We start from the raw sequence: 18,991 nt of genomic DNA, 5'->3' as shown, positions 1-18,991 counted from the left end.
CCCATTAGTTAAAGGCATCCAATCCAATCATTTTTGAAAAGTTGTTCCTTCCAGAAATCTGTATTCCAATATATTTCTTGAAGTAGTCATTTTTAGGGATTTGTATTCAAATTGTCACCTCCAAATTAACAATCCCCCCCCCCCCTCCTTTTTCTGCCCTGTCTTCCCACATATCACCTACATTACCTGTCCTGTCTTCCCACATCTCACCTACATTACCTCTTCAGTTCATGCTTTCCTTATACTGTACATAATGCCTCAAACACCGGATTAGTTCAAATGTTTGTATTTTATTCATTGAACATAAGAGGATCATGTCACTTCACGTTACTCAGCAAAAACAAATTCACAGTTGTTCTGAGGGTATACCCTCCACATAACCAGTTCTGGTTGTAAACTGTGACATCATTTCAACCAGTTTTGCCCACTGGGTACACATGTAAAACAGGACTCGGCATTTCATGAGCTGAAAGCTCTGCATATTTGCATAATGTACTTTGAGTGTATACTATACTAGTATTATACTATGTAGTACTAATGTACTATACTATTTAAGACCATACGTTAAAGACACAAAATCCGCTGTTCCTTCTTTAACCATGACACAATTTTAGCCCCATATCTTAGATACAATACAAATACATGTGGATACATTGAATAACAAGTATTGAATAACTGTACCTTTCCCATGCACAGTACAGTACACATAAGACAGAGATTAATGAAGAGTTGCTCAGCTGAATAGCAGGTATCCATGTGAAGTCACACAGCTGTCCTTCTGTCTTTGACACTATTAATCTGGAGCAAAGATTTGAACCAGTGCTTATTGTTCCTTCTTGTCTTCGGTTCCACCCTGTAGATTCTGCTTTCAAATAGTAATAGACACAATAGATAGTGAAGAGGGGAAATCAGTCCTTATCAATGTTGGTGAAAAGTTAATTGCGATTCATTTATGGGGGTAGATTAGGGTCAAATGAATTGAGAACAAATCACATATGTACCATGATTCATGTGTAATGTGTGTGTGTGCGCGTGTGTGTGCATGTGTGTGCGTGTGTGCTTGTGTGTGTGTATGTGCGTGTGTGCGTGCGTGTGTTTGTGCGTGTTTGTTTGTGCGTGTATGTGTTTGTGTGTGTGCGTGTCTGTGCGTGTGTGTGCGTGAGTGTGTGTGCGTTTGTGCGTTTGTGTGTGTGTGTGTGTGTGTGTGTTTGTGTGTGTTTGTGTGTGTTTGTGCGTGTGTGCGTGTGTGTTTGTGTGTTTGTGTGTTTGTGTGTGTGTGTGTGTTTGTGTGTGTGTGTGTGTGTGTGTGTGTGTGTGTGTGTGTGTGTGTTTGTGTGTGTGTGTGTGTGTGTTTGTGCGTTTGTGCGTGTGTGCGTGTGTGCGTGTGTGCGTGTGTGTGTGTGTGTGTGTGTGTGTGTGTGTGTGTGTGTGTGTGTGTGTGTGTGTGTGTATTACCTGTAGTTCGTTGTGCTTTGTCAGCAGTCTGTCATACTCCTTTGTCAGACCGTTAGCCTGCCTCTTCATGGCCTCCACCTCAGCATTAGATTTACGCACAGCTGCACAAACACACACTTCACTCACATATACTGACATATAGATTTATATGACAACTGTCTTTGAAATTGGAGACAGCAGCCTACATGCAAAAGTTAAGCTATTATTCGGATGTGCGAGACTAGAGCTCTGGCGGTCCCAAAGTTCTGTCAGCCGGTGATTGTGAAGCAAATAACTGTCGGTCTCATGGTAATTTACCTTTAATTGACATAAACACATTTAGCATCTCCTGGCTTCCACACATAGCCTACAAGCCACTGGTGCAGACCTTTGGAACATCTACATTTAAAAAAAGTCTAATACATCCATGTAATATAGCCTACACCTTCACAATAAATCCATTATTTATTTTAGACAGGTCTATAGAAACATGATATGAAGAAAATGTAGTCTATTTCAGAAGAACAGAATAGCATACTCTGAGTTGTCCTTATGTTAGGTCCTGATCTCGCTATGCCATATGGCTGTGGGCTACACTAGTTCATTTAGCAGACAAGATTTGGTTAGATTTCTGTGGCATTATTTTATATTATTTTATAGTATGAAGAATACAATTGAACAAAGCTGAATAAAATAAAAAAGTAAAAATGTTCTCCAAACGATTTGAGGGAGTGCGCAAATGCGGCTATTCTGTGTTGAGCGGTTAACAAAGAAATAGGTACTGCTATTTACTTAATTTAGAGTTATTAATGTACATTTAGTCATTCTACAAACGTTGGGCTATGTTTAGATTTTTAATACATTGTAAGGCTGCATGATGCGACTCTAATGATGATTTGAAAAAAGTCGCTTGAAAGGCATGAACTCTGCTTTGTTTTTTTGCGCAGGCTGTATGCAATTCATCAGTCTCTCATTCATAATTTGACAAGCACTTGATAATGCCTCAAATTTCCCGGCGGCATCCCCTTTGTGTGGCCGTAATGCACCCTAAAAAAATTCATGCCTTTTGCGGCCAGTGGCCATTCTGCCCTTCTCCCTGAGTGCTGCGTGCTCCGAAGCACCTCTCACTCACATGGCTCTCCATCAAGTGATCAGGTCTTTCTCACAGGCTACAAGTGAAGACAGACACTTTGGGGATGCAACTGTGCGTGTCCTTATCCAATTCCGAGGTGCAAATTGAAGATATTGGAAGAACTGTCCACATTTATCTTTCGTCAGCAACAAGATGAGTAGGCCTAACAAACAGTAAAGGCACTAGCCTATGTCAATCTACTATCCCCCATAGTGACCGCAAATGTGATTATGCATGTAATGCTTTTATTGTAAAGGTGCATTTTTATGGTGAAAATTATCTTCCCCAAACTTGAAACTCACGCGCTGCTTATGCCTCTACACCCCTTGTAAAGCGGACTAATGTGCTTAATTTTAAGAAGTTATTTGGTCACTTTAGTTGTGATAGAAGCCTTATCAAAACATATAGGCCTATGGGCTGGGCTACTTGAGGTGTGTGACTATGATTCGAAAAAGTCGCAAAAAAAAGGCATTGTTTCTTGCCTTACGCTGGGCATCATTCACAAGTGATAATATATCATTCAGAAGTGATAGGCTAATATTGTCACCCATCAGACTATTCTTGATTTAATCTTGTCTTTACATATACTAGATGATATACAGTGGGGAGAACAAGTATTTGATACACTGCCGATTTTGCAGGTTTTCCTACTTACAAAGCATGTAGAGGTCTGTAATTTTTATCGTAGGTACACTTCAACTGTGAGAGACGGAATCTAAAACAAAAATCCAGAAAATCACATTGTATGATTTTTAAGTAATTAATTTGCATTTTATTGCATGACATAAGTATTTGATCACCTACCAACCAGTAAGCATTCCGGCTCTCACAGACCTGTTAGTTTTTCTTTAAGAAGCCCTCCTGTTCTCCACTCATTACCTGTATTAACTGCACCTGTTTGAACTCATTACCTGTATAAAAGACACCTGTCCACACACTCAATCAAACAGACTCCAACCTCTCCACAATGGCCAAGACCAGAGAGCTGTGTAAGGACATCAGGGATAAAATTGTAGACCTGCACAAGGCTGGGATTGGCTACAGGACAATAGGAAAGCAGCTTGGTGAGAAGGCAACAACTGTTGGCGCAATTATTAGAAAATGGAAGAAGTTCAAGATGACGGTCAATCACCCTCGGTCTGGGGCTACATGCAAGATCTCACCTCGTGGGGCATCAATGATCATGAGGAAGGTGAGGGATCAGCCCAGAACTACACGGCAGGACCTGGTCAATGACCTGAAGAGAGCTGGGACCACAGTCTCAAAGAAAACCATTAGTAACACACTATGCCGTCATGGATTAAAATCCTGCAGCGCACGCAAGGTCCCCCCTGCTCAAGCCAGCGCATGTCCAGGCCCGTCTGAAGTTTGCCAATGACCATCTGGATGATCCAGAGGAGGAATGGGAGAAGGTCATGTGGTCTGATGAGACAAAAATATAGCTTTTTGATCTAAACTCCACTCGCCGTGTTTGGAGGAAGAAGAAGGATGAGTACAACCTCAAGAACTTCGTCCAAACTGTGAAGCATGGAGGTGGAAACATTATTCTTTGGGGATGCTTTTCTGCAAAGGGGACAGGACGACTGCACCGTATTGAGGGGAGGATGGATGGGGCCATGTATCGCAAGATATTGGCCAACAACCTCCTTCCCTCTGTAAGAGCATTGAAGATGGGTCGTGGCTGGGTCTTCCAGCATGACAATGACCCGAAACACACAGCCAGGGCAACTAAGGAGTGGCTCCGTAAGAAGCATCTCAAGGTCCTGGAGTGGCCTAGCCAGTCTCCAGACCTGAACCCAATAGAACATCTTTGGCGGGAGCTGAAAGTCTGTATTGCCCAGCGACAGCCCCAAAACCTGAAGGATCTGGAGAAGGTCTGTATGGAGGAGTGGGCCAAAATCCCTGCTGCAGTGTGTGCAAACCTGGTCAAGACCTACAGGAAACGTATGATCTCTGTAATTGCAAACAAAGGTTTCTGTACCAAATATTAAGTTCTGCTTTTCTGATGTATCAAATATTTATGTCATGCAATAAAATACAATTTAATTACTTAAAAGTCATACAATGTGATTTTCTGGATTTTTGTTTTAGATTCCGTCTCTCACAGTTGAAGTGTACCTATGATAACAATTACAGACCTCTACATGCTTTGTAAGTAGGAAAACCTGCAAAATCGGCAGTGTATCAAATACTTGTTCTCCCCACTGTATGTGTGAAATTAGTTTTGATTTAGAATGGACCATTATCATGCACCAGTCTTGAAATAGGTGCAAGGGAAATAAAACATGTAATCTATGCACTTAAATAGCGAATGGAGGATGCATTTCCCGTGGTTCATTTTCATGCCAGTGCTTAATATTAGGAAAGTTGAGAAATAAATATAGTAGGCCTAGCCTATAGAAAGCTGATGGGATCCTCCTCTTTTTAATAGAGGCCATCACTCTGTTTTCTCGCGCAATTGCATAGCCTATAGAAATGTTGCTCAACATGAGCTCATGGGCTCTCATGAAGTGTTTGATTAGATTTTTGCTCTACATTTGCATTGATGTCATAGTGATTAGAGGGACAATAGAGTGCTGAGTATCATGCAGGTAGCAAGTTCAAAACAAATCAAATCAAATTTTATTGGCCACATGCGCCGAATACAACAGGTGCAGACATTACAGTGAAATGCTTACTTACAGCCCTTAACCAACAGTGCATTTATTTTTAATAAATAATAAAACAACAAAAAAAGTGTTGAGAAAAAAAGAGCAGAAGTAAAATAAAATAACAGTAGGGAGGCTATATATACAGGGGGGTACCGGTGCAGAGTCAATGTGCGGGGGCACCGGCTAGTTGAGGTAGTTGAAGTAATATGTACATGTGGGTAGAGTTAAAGTGACTATGCATAAATAATTAACAGAGTAGCAGCAGCGTAAAAAGATGGGGTGGGGTTGCAAATAGTCCGGGTAGCCATGATTAGCTGTTCAGGAGTCTTATGGCTTGGGGGTAGAAGCTGTTGAGAAGTCTTTTGGACCAAGACTTGGCATTCCGGTACCGCTTGCCATGCGGTAGCAGAGAGAACAGTCTATGACTAGGGTGGCTGGAGTCTTTGACAATTTTGAGGGCCTTCCTCTGACACCGCCTGGTATAGAGGATGGATGGCAGGAAGCTTGGCCCCAGTGATGTACTTGGCCGTACGCACTACCCTCTGTAGTGCCTTGCGGTCGGAGGCCAAGCAGTTGCCATACCAGGCGGTGATGCAACCAGTCAGGATGCTCTCGATGGTGTAGCTGTAGAATTATTTGAGGATCTGAGGACCCATGCCAAATATTTTCAGTCTCCTGAGGGGGAATAGGCTTTGTCATGCCCTCTTCACAACTGTCTTGGTGTGTTTGGACCATGATAGTTCGTTGGTGATGTGGACACCAAGGAACTTGAAGCTCTCAACCTGTTCCACTACAGCTCCGTCGATGAGAATGGGGGTGTGCTCAGTCCTCTTTTTTTTTTCTGTAGTCCACAATCATCTCCTTTGTCTTGGTCACGTTGAGGGAGAGGTTGTTGTCCTGGCACCACACGGCCAGGTCTCTGACCTCCTCCCTATAGGCTGTCTCATCGTTGTCGGTGATCAGGCCTACCACTGTTGTGTCGTCGGCAAACTTAATGATGGTGTTGGAATCGTGCCTGGCCATGCAGTCATGGGTGAACAGGGAGTACAGGAGGGGACTGAGCACGCACCCCTGAGGAGCCACCGTGTTGAGGATCAGTGTGGCAGATGTGTTGTTACCTACCCTTACCACCTGGGGGCGGCCCGTCAGGAAGTCCAGGATCCAGTTGCAGAGGGAGGTGTTTAGTCCCAGGATCCTTAGCTTAGTGATGAGCTTTGAGGGCACTATGGTGTTGAATGCTGAGCTGTAGTCAATGAATAGCATTCTCACGTAGGTGTTCCTCTTGTCCAGGTGGGAAAGGGCAGTGTGGAGTGCAATAGAGATTGCATCATCTGTGGATCTGTTGGGGCGGTATGCAAATTTGAGTGGGTCTAGTGTTTCTGGGATAATGGTGTTGATGTGAGCCATGACCAGCCTTTCAAAGCACTTCATGGCTACAGACGTCAGTGCTACGGGTCGGTAGTCATTTAGGCAGGTTATCTTAGAGTCCTTGGGCACGGGGACTATGGTGGTCTGCTTGAAACATGTTGGTATTACAGACTCAGTCAGGGACATGTTCAAAATGTCAGTGAAGACACTTGCCAGTTGGTCAGCACATGCTCGGAGTACACGTCCTGGTAATTCGTCTGGCCCTGCGGCCTTGTGAATGTTGACCTGCTTAAAAGTCTTACTCACATCGGCTACGGAGAGCGTGATCACATAGTCATCCAGAACAGCTGGTGCTCTCATGCATGCTTCAGTGTTGCTTGCCTTGAAGCGAGCATAGAAGTGGTTTAGCGCGTCTGGAAGTCTTGTGTCACTGGGCAGCTCGCAGCTGTGCTTCCCTTTGTAGTCTGTAATAGTTTTCAAGCCCTGCCACATCCGACGAGCATCAGAGCCGGTGTAGTACGATTCAATCTTTGTCCTGTATTGACTCTTTGCCTGTTTGATGGTTCGTTGGAGGGCATAGCAGGATTTCTTATAAGCGTCCGTGTTAGAGTCCCGCTCATTGAAACTTGGTAGGCTACTAATGACCATCAGCAGCATCAGAGCTTGGAGAAGCCTAATTACCATGACTAAACGATCACGTGGCATTTGACTGCCTTCATGACTCGTGACCGCCGGTGTGGCAGTAATATGGTCAACGCAACAGCCGTATCTATATGTACATATCTACCTCAATTACCTCGTACCCCTGCACACCGTCTTGGTACTGGTAGCCCGTGTATATACTGTAGCCAAGTTATCGTCATTGTGTATTTATTCCTCATGTTATTATTTTTCTATATTTTTCTCTCTGCATTGTTGGGGGGGGGGGTGTAAGTAAGCATTTCACTGTTAGTTTATGAAGCATGTGACAAATAAAACTTGAATCGAAGGCAGGTTTGGAGGTCAATTCCATTTAAATTCAGTTCATTAAAAAAATGCTAAATAAACGCTAAACAGTTTAATTCCTGATTCACTTCCTCATTACCCACCATCCTCTGCAGTCTTCAGTTCCTCCATCAACTTCTCTGCCTCCTTCCTCAGTAGCTGTTTGCTTGCAGTTTTGGCTGTCTCCTCATCCAGCAAAGCCTGAGCAGACAGCACTTTCTTATATTAGTTATTTTATTGTGAGGTAAAATGTTTTATGAATGAACGAATGGTTTATTTGTCTATTAGGAAAACAATTTCGTTCATCACATGCTGGCATAATGGTGCAATAAAGTGCACACAAACATGAAACACGTCAATGACATCATCTGACAAAAAAATGCCATTCACAACTCCCAGGCTAGCCACAGTTTGTTAAACATTTGTAACTGTGTGTTTTGAGTCTTCCACAAGAGATGAATATTGACTCTCTACATATGAAGTCAGATAATGCCCGTCCCAGGCCCTCTTTCTGACTCTGGCGTTCACCTGTTTCAGAAGCAGGTTCTCCTCCTGGTACTTCTTGGCTGCCTGATTGGCGCTCTCCGCCTGTATTTGCAGGCTGGTCCCTGTTACCGTAGCGATGGCCACCTGGTTTATCAGAGTCACCACACGCCGCATCACACTGCAGGGACAAGAAGTGATAAATGAGTGACACACTAACCCAAACTAACCCTAGCCTCAACCATAACTAGGGTTAAACAATTCTGGTAACATTCCAAAAAGTCCCTGGTTTTCCAGAAATCCCGGTTGGAAGATTCCTGGAATCAGGATGGATTAAGCAGGAAATCCAGGAATTTCTGGAAAACCTGTGACTTTTGGGAAATGTTGCAACCCTAACCATAATCCTACCCACAACCCTAACCAAACCCTAACCCCAACCCTAACCACAACCCTAACCACAAAACTAACCATAATCCTAACCACAACCCTAACCATAATCCTAACCATAATCCTAACCATAATCCTAACTTAATGTTCACGTCTCAGTTCAACCCTAACTAGCCTCAACCACAACCCTAACCCCAAGAAGTTGTTGCATGTCATCTAGAGGTTCCTCTGGGATAGAATAGAGGTGGACTCACAGCCAGAGGAACAGGGAGAAGCCAGAGATGTAGAGGTTCCTCTGGGCTCTGAACAGCTTCATGTGGAGATGGTCAAACAGGTTGGGGTTCAGCTTGGCGTCTCCCACGTGCTCCGCACTGGAGTACTTCCTCACCTCCCTCAGAGCATCTTAGGAGGGAGATACAGGGAACAGTTGAACTACTGTCGATGCAGTAGCTACACTCTTAGAAAAAAGGGTTCCAAAATGGTTCTCCCATGGGGACAGTGTATGGAGCATGGAGGACTGACTACTCGTATAACAACAGGCTAGAGTTAATAAGCTTGCCCTTTTCCATGGGCTCTGCGCTGGAGTACTGCCTCACCTCTCTCAGAGCATCTTAGGGTGGAAACAGGTGTAACAGTAACATCTAGCAACTAGATTCAGCTGCGGGCCGATGGTCAGGGGGCCGGAAAATAATTCCAAACAATTTGTAGACTGCAAATTGACCGCATGAAGCCCAAACGGATATAATATTTGACTAAAACATAAAAATTTAAAACCTTGCTTACATTTGTATAGAGCACGTACTGTATATCTCTCTATTATGTATGGGAATACTTTGGAACACGTTTCCAAAATTGCTGGTCTTTTTATGTCCACAAAAAAAATAAAAAACGTTTGGGCCTAAATAAAATCACCAGCGGGCTGCCAGTTGGGGAAACCTGGACTACAGGACTCATGGTAACACCGCGTAAAGCCAGGTATAATGCTTCATAACTTGTTGATATGAGCATCTATAAGCCTTTGTAATGTCTTATAATGTGTATAATATGTCACTAGACTATGAGATGAAACTATAGAACCAGGAGAATAACCCACGATCCTATAAAAGCTGTCATTACTTTTCTGACTATCTACAATAGATTCAGTGCTGCTCACCAAAAAAATGCCATACCTGGGACCCAACCAATCTACTGCAAGTATGATGACTCACCACAGAAGAGAACGATGAGTATGAGTATCATGGTAAAGAAACCCCTATTCCAGTACGGAGCCAACCAGTTCCACATACTCAGGTTGAACAGTGATCGCCATCTGCAAAAAGAGAATGAGCAGTTACAGAAAAAGTCAAAGTCACTTGGTTCTCTGTAGATATCTGAGTGAGAATATCATACCCCCCCCCCCAAGACATGCTAACCTCCCCTGTTATTGATAATGGTGAGAGGTTAACATGTCATGGGGGTTATGATCTTTGATTCTCTGTAACTTTTTCACTCATCGTTATTCCCCGATTAATTCAGGATTATCCATAGTCATGGTAGCGTCCACATTAATATAGAACTGTTTAGAAACATATTCTATTCACAATAAAAGTGACTCCAAAATGACACAATACATTATTTACCATTCATTTCTATTGGGCACAAAATAATCAGAAACACAACCAAAACGAACTGCAAATGCATCCAACAAGTTTGTAAAGTCACAAGCTTGAAGTAGTCATTGAATGCTAGGAATATGAGACCAAATACTAATCCTTTGACTACTTTATTTATAAAAATCTTTAGGGGTATCAATACATTTGACCCCTAACGTTTTGAGAATAAAAAGCATTACTTGTTGAACAAAATATATTTCTTTGAGCAATTGTATTAGTATAAAATAATATAATTACACTTTTTTTTTGCATACAATATAGCTCTGTATTTGAATTGTATATACAGTGCCTTGCAAAAGCATTAATCCCCCTTGGTGTTTTTCCTATGTTGTTGCATTACAACCTGTAATTTAAATGGATTTTTATTTGGATTTCATGTAATGGACATACACAAAATAAAACAAATAAAACAAATCATTAACGGAAAAGTGGTGCGTGCATTTGTATTCAACCCCTTTGCTATGAAGCCCCTAAATAAGATCTGGTGCAACCAATTACCTTCAGAAGTCACATAATTAGTTAAATAAAGTCCACCTGTGTGCAATCTAAGTGTCACATGATCTGTCACATGGTCTCAGTATATATACACCTGTTCTGAAAGGCCCCAGAGTCTGCAACACCACAAAGCAAGGGGCAACACCAAGCAAGCGGCACCATGAAGACCAAGGAGCTCTCCAAACAGGTCAGGGACAAAGTTGTGGAGAAGTACAGATCAGGGTTGGGTTACAAAAAAATATCAGAAACTTTGAACATCCCACGGAGAACCATTAAATCCATTATTTAAAAAATTGAAAGAATATGGCACCACAACAAACCTGCCAAGAGAGGGCCGCCCACCAAAAGTCACGGACCAGGCAAGGAGGGCATTAATCAGAGAGGCAACAAAGAGACCAAAGATAACCCTGAAGGAGCTGTAAAGCTCCACAGCAGAGATTGGAGTATCTGTCCATAGGACCACTTTAAGCCATACACTCCACAGAGATGGGCTTTATGGAAGAGTGGCCAGAAAAAAGCCATTACTTAAAGAAAAAAATAAGCATATGGAAGAATGCTCTGGTCAGATGAGACTAAAATTTAGCTTTTTGGCACAAACCCAACACCTCTCATCACCCCGAGAACACCATCCCCACAATGAAGGATGGTGGTTGCAGCATCATGATGTGGGGATGTTGTCATCGGCAGGGACTGGGAAACTGGTCAGAATTGAAGGAATGATGGATGGCACTAAATACAGGGAAATTCTTGGGGGAAACCTGTTTCAGTCTTCCAGAGATTTGAGACTGGGACGGAGGTTTACCTTCCAGCAGGACAATGACCCTAAGCATACTGCTAAAGCAACACTCGAGTTGTTTAATGGGAAACATTTAAATGTCGGAATGGCCTAGTCAAAGCCTAGACCTCAATCCAATTGATAATCTGTGGTATGACTTAAAAATTGCTGTACACCTGCGGAACCCATCTAACTTGAAGGAGCTGGAGCAGTTTTGCCTTGAAGAATGGGCAAAAATCCCATTGGCTAGATGTGCCAAACTTATAGAGACATACCCCAAGAGACTTGCAGCTGTAATTGCTGCAAAAGGGGGGGTGAATGCTGACTTTGGGGGGGTGAATAGTTACGCACACTCAAGTTAGTTTTTTTTGTCTTATTTCTTGGTTGTTTCACAATAAAACATATTTTGCATCTTCAAAGTGGTAGGCATGTTGTGTAAATGAAATGATACAAACCCCCCAAAAATCCCTTTTAATTCAAGGTTGTAAGGCAACAAAATAGGCAAAATGCCAAGAGGGGTGAATACTTTCTTGTTAACAAACTATAGTTTTGGCAAGTCGGTTAGGACATCTACTTTGTGCATGACACAAGTAATTCTTCCAACAATTGTTTACAGACAGATTATTTCACTTATAATTTATTGTATCACAATTCCAGTGGGTCAGAAGTTTACATACACTATTGACTGTGCCTTTAAACAGCTTGTAAAATTCCAGAAAATGATGTCATGGCTTTAGAAGCTTCTGATAGGCTAATTGACATCCATAGGTGTACCTGTGGATGTATTTCAAGGCCTACCGTCAAACTCAGTGCCTCTTTGCTTGACATCATGGGAAAATCAAAAGAAACAGCCAAGACCTCAGAAAAAAGATTGTAGACCTCCACAAGTCTGGTTCATCCTTGGGAGCAATTTCCAAATGCCTGAAGGTAATAATATAAATATATTCATCTGTACAAACAATAGTACGCAAGTATAAACACCATGGGACCACGCAGCCGTCATACCGCTCAGGAAAGAGACGCGTTCTGTCTCCTAGAGATGAACGTACTTTGGTGCAAAAAGTGTAACTCAATCCCAGAACAACAGCAAAGGACCTTGTGAAGATGCTGGAGGAAACAGATACAAATGTATCTATATCCACAGTAAAACGAGTCCTATATCGACATAACCTGAAAGGCTGCTCAGGAAGGAAGAAGCCACTGCTCCAAAACCGCCATAAAAAAAGCCAGACTACGGTTTGCAACTGCACATGGGGACAAAGATCGTATTTTTTGGAGAAATGTCCTCTGGTCTAATGAAACAAAAATAGAACTGTTTGGCCATAATGACCATCGTTATGTTTGGAGGAAAAAGGGTGTTGCTTGCAAGCCGAGGAACACCATCCCAACCGTGAAGCACGGGGCTGTGTAAGGGCTATTTGACCAAGAAGGAGAGTGATGGAGTGCTTCATCAGATGGCCTGGCCTCCACAATCACCCAACATCAACCCAATTGAGATGGTTTGTTATGAGTAGGACCGCAGAGTGAAGGAAAATTGGCTAACAAGTGCTCAGCATATGTGGGAACTCCTTCAAGACTGATGGAAAAGCATCCCAGGTGAAGCTGGTAGAGAGAATGCCAAGAGTGTGCAAAGCTGTCATCAAGGCAAAGGGTGGCTACTTCGAAGAATCTAAAATCTAAAATATATTTTTATTTATTGAACACGTTTTTGGTTACTACATGATTCCATGTGTTATTTCATAGCTTTGATGCCTTCACTATTATTCTACAATGCATATGTGAGGATGCTGTTCATCGACTACAGCTCGGCCTTCAATACCATAGTTCCCTTTAAGTTCATTACAACGCTCACGGCCCTGGGTCTGTACTCCTCCCTGTGCAACTGGGTCCTGGACTTCCTGACGGGCCTCCCAGGTGGTGAAGGTAGGCAACATTACCTCCTCGACACTGATCCTCAACACGGGGGCCCCACAAGGGTGCATCCTCAGTCCCCTCCTGTATTCCCTGTGTACCCACGACTGCATGGCTTCACACAGTTCCAACTCCATCATCAAGTTCACTGACGACACGACACTAGTAGGCCTGATTACCAACAACGACGAGACGGCCTACAGGGAGGAGGTAGGCACTCTGACGGTGTGATGCCAGGTAAACAACCTCTCTCTCAACGTTAGCAAAACAAAGGAGCTGATTGTGGACTTCAGGAGGAACCAAGCTGGAGACGCCCCCCATCGTCATCAACAGGGCCGCCGTGGAGACGGTGTACACATCTCAGAGAAGCTGAACTGGTCTAACCTCACGGACTCTGCAGTGAAGAAGGCACGACAGCGACTCGTCAACCTCAAGATGCTGAAGGAATTCGGCCTGTCCCTGAGGGCCCTCAGTGTGTTATACAGGAGGAGAGTATACTGTCGGGCTGCATCACAGCCTGGTACGGCAACTCCACCGCCGCGGACCGCAAGGCTCTTCAGAGGAGGATACGTGCAGCTACCTGCTCATCCCGCAAACGGTCACTTACCTTACCTGCTGCTCCCCCTAGGGACATCCCCCACCCCCCTCAATGGTCACTTACCTTACATGTTGTTCCCCCTACGGACATTTTACACCCAACCCCCCCAACTGACTTTTACTCTGCCCCCACCCCGACGACATTCATCACTGTTGCAGTTGTTAATATGTATATTATTATTTTATTTTATTATAATTTTTTTTGTTTTTATTTCACTTGGTCGCCACACCCCCTCAATAGTCATGCTCCTCCCCCCTATGGTCATTCACCCCACCCCCTCAACAGTCTTTACTTTGCCTCCGCCCAAATGGACATTTATTTATTCATCACTGATACAGTTGTTATTATGTATTTAGTGCTATGTCTATTATTGTTTTCTATTACCATTTTAATTATTTTATTTCACTTAGTCCTTCATGTTGGAGCTCGGAGCCTAAGATTTTCACTGTACCCTGCAATCACACATGCAACCCCTGCACATGTGACTATTAAACACTCTGAATCCGAATCTTCAATTCAAACCACAGGTTTTCAATAGGGTTCAAGTCCGGAGACTGAGTTGGGCATTGCAAAATGTTGCTTTCCGGTTATTTAAAAATGTCTTTGTAGATTTTGATGTTTGCTTGGGATCATTGTCTTGCTGGAAGATCCACTTGCACCCAAGTTTCAGCATCCTGACAGAGGCAACCAGGTTTTTGTCAAAAAATTTCCTGGTACTTGGTAGAGTTCATGATGCCAATCGAAGCAAAACAGCCCCCATAACATCAAAGATCCACGACCATACAGTATTTTTACAGAGGTTCTTTTCTGCATATGCATCCCTCTTAAGAGGCCAAACCCAAACTGGTTTGTGTGGCCAAAGAGCTCTATTTTCGTCTCATCTGACCATAGCACCCAGTACCAATCTAAGTGACAATGCCGTTCAGCAAACACCAGGCATTTACATTTGTTGGTTGCCCTCAATAAAGGCTTTTTTTATGGCAACCAAATAGCCTATTGGCATGAAGGTTACGCCTAATTGTAGATTTCGAGACTTGGTGACCCCAAGATGCGATCATGTTCTGTAATTCTCCAACTGTGGCCCTTGGACTTTATTTTTTTTTTGCCTCCAGAACCATCTTCCTAACTGTGTGAGGGGACCAGATACCCTTGGGTTCTCTACCAGGCAGGTTTTGCTTATCTTATCAAGGGTGTCAATACTTTTTTTGGGGGGATGTGACTGTAAATGTTACAGTGTTGGCCAAAATGCCACAAGAGAAGGGTTAACTCTTCATCCTGGTTACATGCTAGGATATGATTCCCCACAGTACCTCTTGGCAGATATAAAAGGCAGACAAAATATCAGGATGACAGCTATCTCCACATAAAGGAAGAAAGCCACCACAGTCCACTGGAGAGTCATCTTATTACTGGGGAGTCCACTGTGGAGAAAACAACAACACTGTAAATACATATATAAAATACACAACACAATACCCAGCTGGCAAAACTGGGCTACATTTGTTGTTCTTCTGTACGAAACAACACAAGTCTCCTGAATCTGCGTTTGTGCCATATGGTTCTGACGGAACACGGCTTTGAGGGATGATGGGCCAACAAGACATTGACTATTCACTTCTTATCAATCTATATTAGGTAACAGTGGCGTGATGATTACAAGTTGTTACAGGGGGGATTACATATGATTATTCATGTGTTACCTGAATCTGGTGTACTTTTGTTTTGTTTAGTGTTTACTCTTTTGACCATTTCCTATTTCCTATCACCGAGTCCATGTTGAAAATATGAATGGAATTTGATCCGAACGCAAACTATCCAAACCTTTACAAGTTCCTTTAAAAAGTGAATCAACTGGGTGACTTTCCCTGATCTGACCAGCAGAGAAACTCTTGACATGTTAATTAGCTACATAACAGTGTGGGCACTGTGGAGATATCGTAATAATGTATACTGAAACTTTGGTGCTGAGGCACCATAAATAGTCTATAACTAGTCCGACTGCTCTACGGCATGAGTGGCATACTGTTTAACATGCATTTACAAAAACAATGCAGCCAAATGCTATTTATATCTAAAGTTATTTTCTAACTTCTCCGCAGTTGACCTAAAGATCATTTGTCAAATCAACAGTCCATTCTCTTGCTTTCTATACACTACATGAGAACCGCGTCGACACACCCAAACAAGCAGAAATAGAGTTAGAATCTTACCCGACAAATACGGTAGATTAGAAGTAGACACTGGAAGGCACATACCCCCACCCCCTCCCCTGAACCCCCCCACCCCCCCCCCCACCCACCCTGCACAACAGCTGTTCATGCTCAGCACCCTGGGCCCTGACGTCACCGGAGAACAACTTGAACAAGACCCCTATGTCCATAAATAAAGCCGTGACCATGCAGTGTTCTAAGCTGAGAGTAAACCCCCTGTCGTTGTATTGAAGAGGAACAATAAATAAGGTTGAACTTGAACTTACATAGAAATAAAGGAACCGTTCCTTTATGTTTTAATGTGTTTCATACTATCAAAGCAATGCCATTTAGACTGTGGACTTAGCGCCTAGGCCTCTGATATTCCATGTTATAGAAACATGAGCCATTTCACTGCACATAAAGCTATTGCAATGTCGTCTTGGCTTATTGTTCTACCTAATGTATTTTATTACATTCTTTAGCCTAACCTTGCTGCTGACGCCTTGTCTCAACCTAAACACTGAGGTACCTAACACCTCAACTATCTTTGGTGATCACCAATTACTGGGTCAATGAAAGTATCTTGAATATGTAGAACTTTTTCCAAACTTCCCTATCAATTTGTTTATGAATATTGTACAGTGCCTTCAGAAACTATTCACACCCCTTGACATTTTCCACATTTTGTTGTGTTACAAAGTGGGATTAAAACGGATTTAATTGCTATTTTTTGTCAACGATCCACACAAAATACTTTGTAACATCAAAGTGGAAGAAAAATTCTAACATTTTAAAAAATGAATAGAAAATAAAACACTGATATATATTTATTAGATCAGTATTCAACCCCCTGAGTCAATACATGTTAGAATCACCTTTGGCAGAGATTTCAGCTGTGAGTCTTTAAGACTGTCTAAGAGCTTTGCACACCTCTAAGAGCTTACAATTATTCTTAAAAAATATATACAAAATGCTAGACAGCCATTTTCAAGTCTTGCCATAGATTTTCAAGCCGATTTAAGTCAAAACTGTAAGTGCACCACTCAGGAACATTCAATGTCGTCTTGGTAAACAACTCTAGTGTATATTTGGACTTGTGTTTTAGGTAATTGTCCAGCTGAAATGTGAATTTGTCTCCCAGTGTCTGTTGGAAAGCAGACTGAACCAAGTTTCCCTCTAGGATTTTGCCTGTGCTTAGCTCTATTCCGTTAATTTTAATCCTAAAAACACTCCTAGTCCTTGCCGATGACAAGCATACCAGTAACATGATGCAGCCACCACCATGCTTGAAAATATAAAGACTGGTACTCAGTGATATGTTGTGTTGGATTTGCCCCAAACATAACGTTTTTAATTTGTTAATTTGTTTGCCACAGTTTATGCAGTATTACTTTAATGCCTTATTGCAATCAGGATAAGTGTTTTGGAATATTTGTATTCTGTACAGGCTTCCTTCTTTTCACTCTGTCATTTATGTTAGTATTCTGGAGTAACTACAATGTTGTTGATCCATCCTCAGTTTTCTCCTATCACAGTCATTAAACTCTGTAACTGTTTTAAAATCACCATTGGCCTCATGGTGACATCCCTGAGCAGCTTCCTTCCTCAACAGCAACTGAGTTAGGAAGGGCGTCTGTATCTTTGTTGTGACTGGGTGTATTGATACACCATCCAAAGTGTAATTAACAACTTCACTATGATTTTTTTTTACCCATCTACCAACAGGTGCCCTTCTTTGCGAAGCATTGGAAAACCTCCCTGGTCTTTGTGGTTGAATCTGTGTTTGAGATTCACTGCTTGACTGAGGGACCTTACAGATAATTGTATGTGTGGGGTACAGAGATGAGGTAGTCATTAAAATATCATGTTAAACACTAGTATTGCACACAGAGTGAGTCCATGCAACTTATTAAGCACATGTTTTACTCCTGAACTTATTTAGACTTGACATAACAAAGGGGTTGAATACTAATTTACTCAAGACATTTCAGCTTTTCATTTTTTATGAATTGGTAGACATTTCTAAAAACACAATTCCACGTTGATATTATGGGTTATTGTGTGTAGATCAGTGACACAAAATCTCAATATAATCCATTTTAAATTCAGGCTGTATCACAACAAAATACTTTCTGAAGGGACTGTAGACATTACATTAGACATTAGGCCAATCTCTGTAAGATCTACACTGGGGACAAAATGTTGCAAAGGCATTTTGTAAATTGCCCAGCAGAGGGCGCTATCGTCTAACTTTAGACTGGATAAAAAGCTATCCATCCCAATCCTCATTGTCAAGTGAAATGGAAAATTGCAACCAATAATTGAAATGCTCCTCGTTCCCCCACCTTAGCTCCAGAGTTTAATGACAATACCTTTAAGTGGCATCATGTATTTTGAGCATGTATGGTGTCTCCCTACTGTCCTTCAACCAATTACAAGAAAGATTTGGATTATCCAAGGGCCGATTTCTTTAAGTTCTTACAACTCAGAAATCTTATTCAATTGCTTCAACAGAATCTGGATGAACCAAAGGCATCTAGCATAGAATAAATACTGAAAGAAGCTGCTACGCCAAATACGTTTATTGCCAAGTTATATGAAGGGTTGATTGAAACTCTAGCTGCTGGTTCAGGACCTATAAGGACAACATGGGAAACTGATCTAAAGCAAGACATTTAGGAGAACCGTTGGTTACAGATTTTTGAAAATGTTCGTACCTGCTCCTACAACCTAAGACATAAACTACTGCAATTTAATACAGTTCATAGAACTTACTACACTCCTGCCAGAATGCATGAATGCATGTAATGAACCCAGAAATATCACATCTCTGTTGGAGATGCAAAAAGCCCAAAGGAACCCTATTACATATGCTGTGGTCCTGTGACAAACTGACACCATGTTGGTGTTTTATTTTCTTATTTCACCT

The 18,991-nt window shown here is 42.2% G+C and overlaps 1 protein-coding gene across 1 annotated transcript; it reads right to left on the bottom strand.

The window, feature by feature from the left end:
- Positions 1–789: 789 nt before the first annotated feature.
- Positions 790–15,287, bottom strand: LOC311122742 (B-cell receptor-associated protein 29-like). Its single transcript, XM_084197066.1, has 7 exons — positions 15,181–15,287; positions 9,648–9,748; positions 8,694–8,841; positions 8,098–8,233; positions 7,674–7,770; positions 1,456–1,556; positions 790–862 (listed from the first exon to the last, which is right to left on the bottom strand). Exons 1-7 carry the CDS (start codon positions 15,270–15,272, stop codon positions 824–826), a joined length of 714 nt encoding a protein of 237 aa, XP_084053192.1. The 5' UTR covers positions 15,273–15,287; the 3' UTR covers positions 790–823.
- Between the last annotated feature and the right edge of the window lie 3,704 nt (positions 15,288–18,991).

The sequence above is a fragment of the Coregonus lavaretus genome (assembly GCF_964263955.1).
Source record: "Coregonus lavaretus genome assembly, contig: HAP1_SCAFFOLD_721, whole genome shotgun sequence".
In the NCBI taxonomy this organism is placed as follows: domain Eukaryota; kingdom Metazoa; phylum Chordata; class Actinopteri; order Salmoniformes; family Salmonidae; genus Coregonus; species Coregonus lavaretus.
The sequence above is the reverse complement of the archived record's forward strand: the minus strand, read 5'-3'. Positions and strand labels throughout refer to the sequence as shown.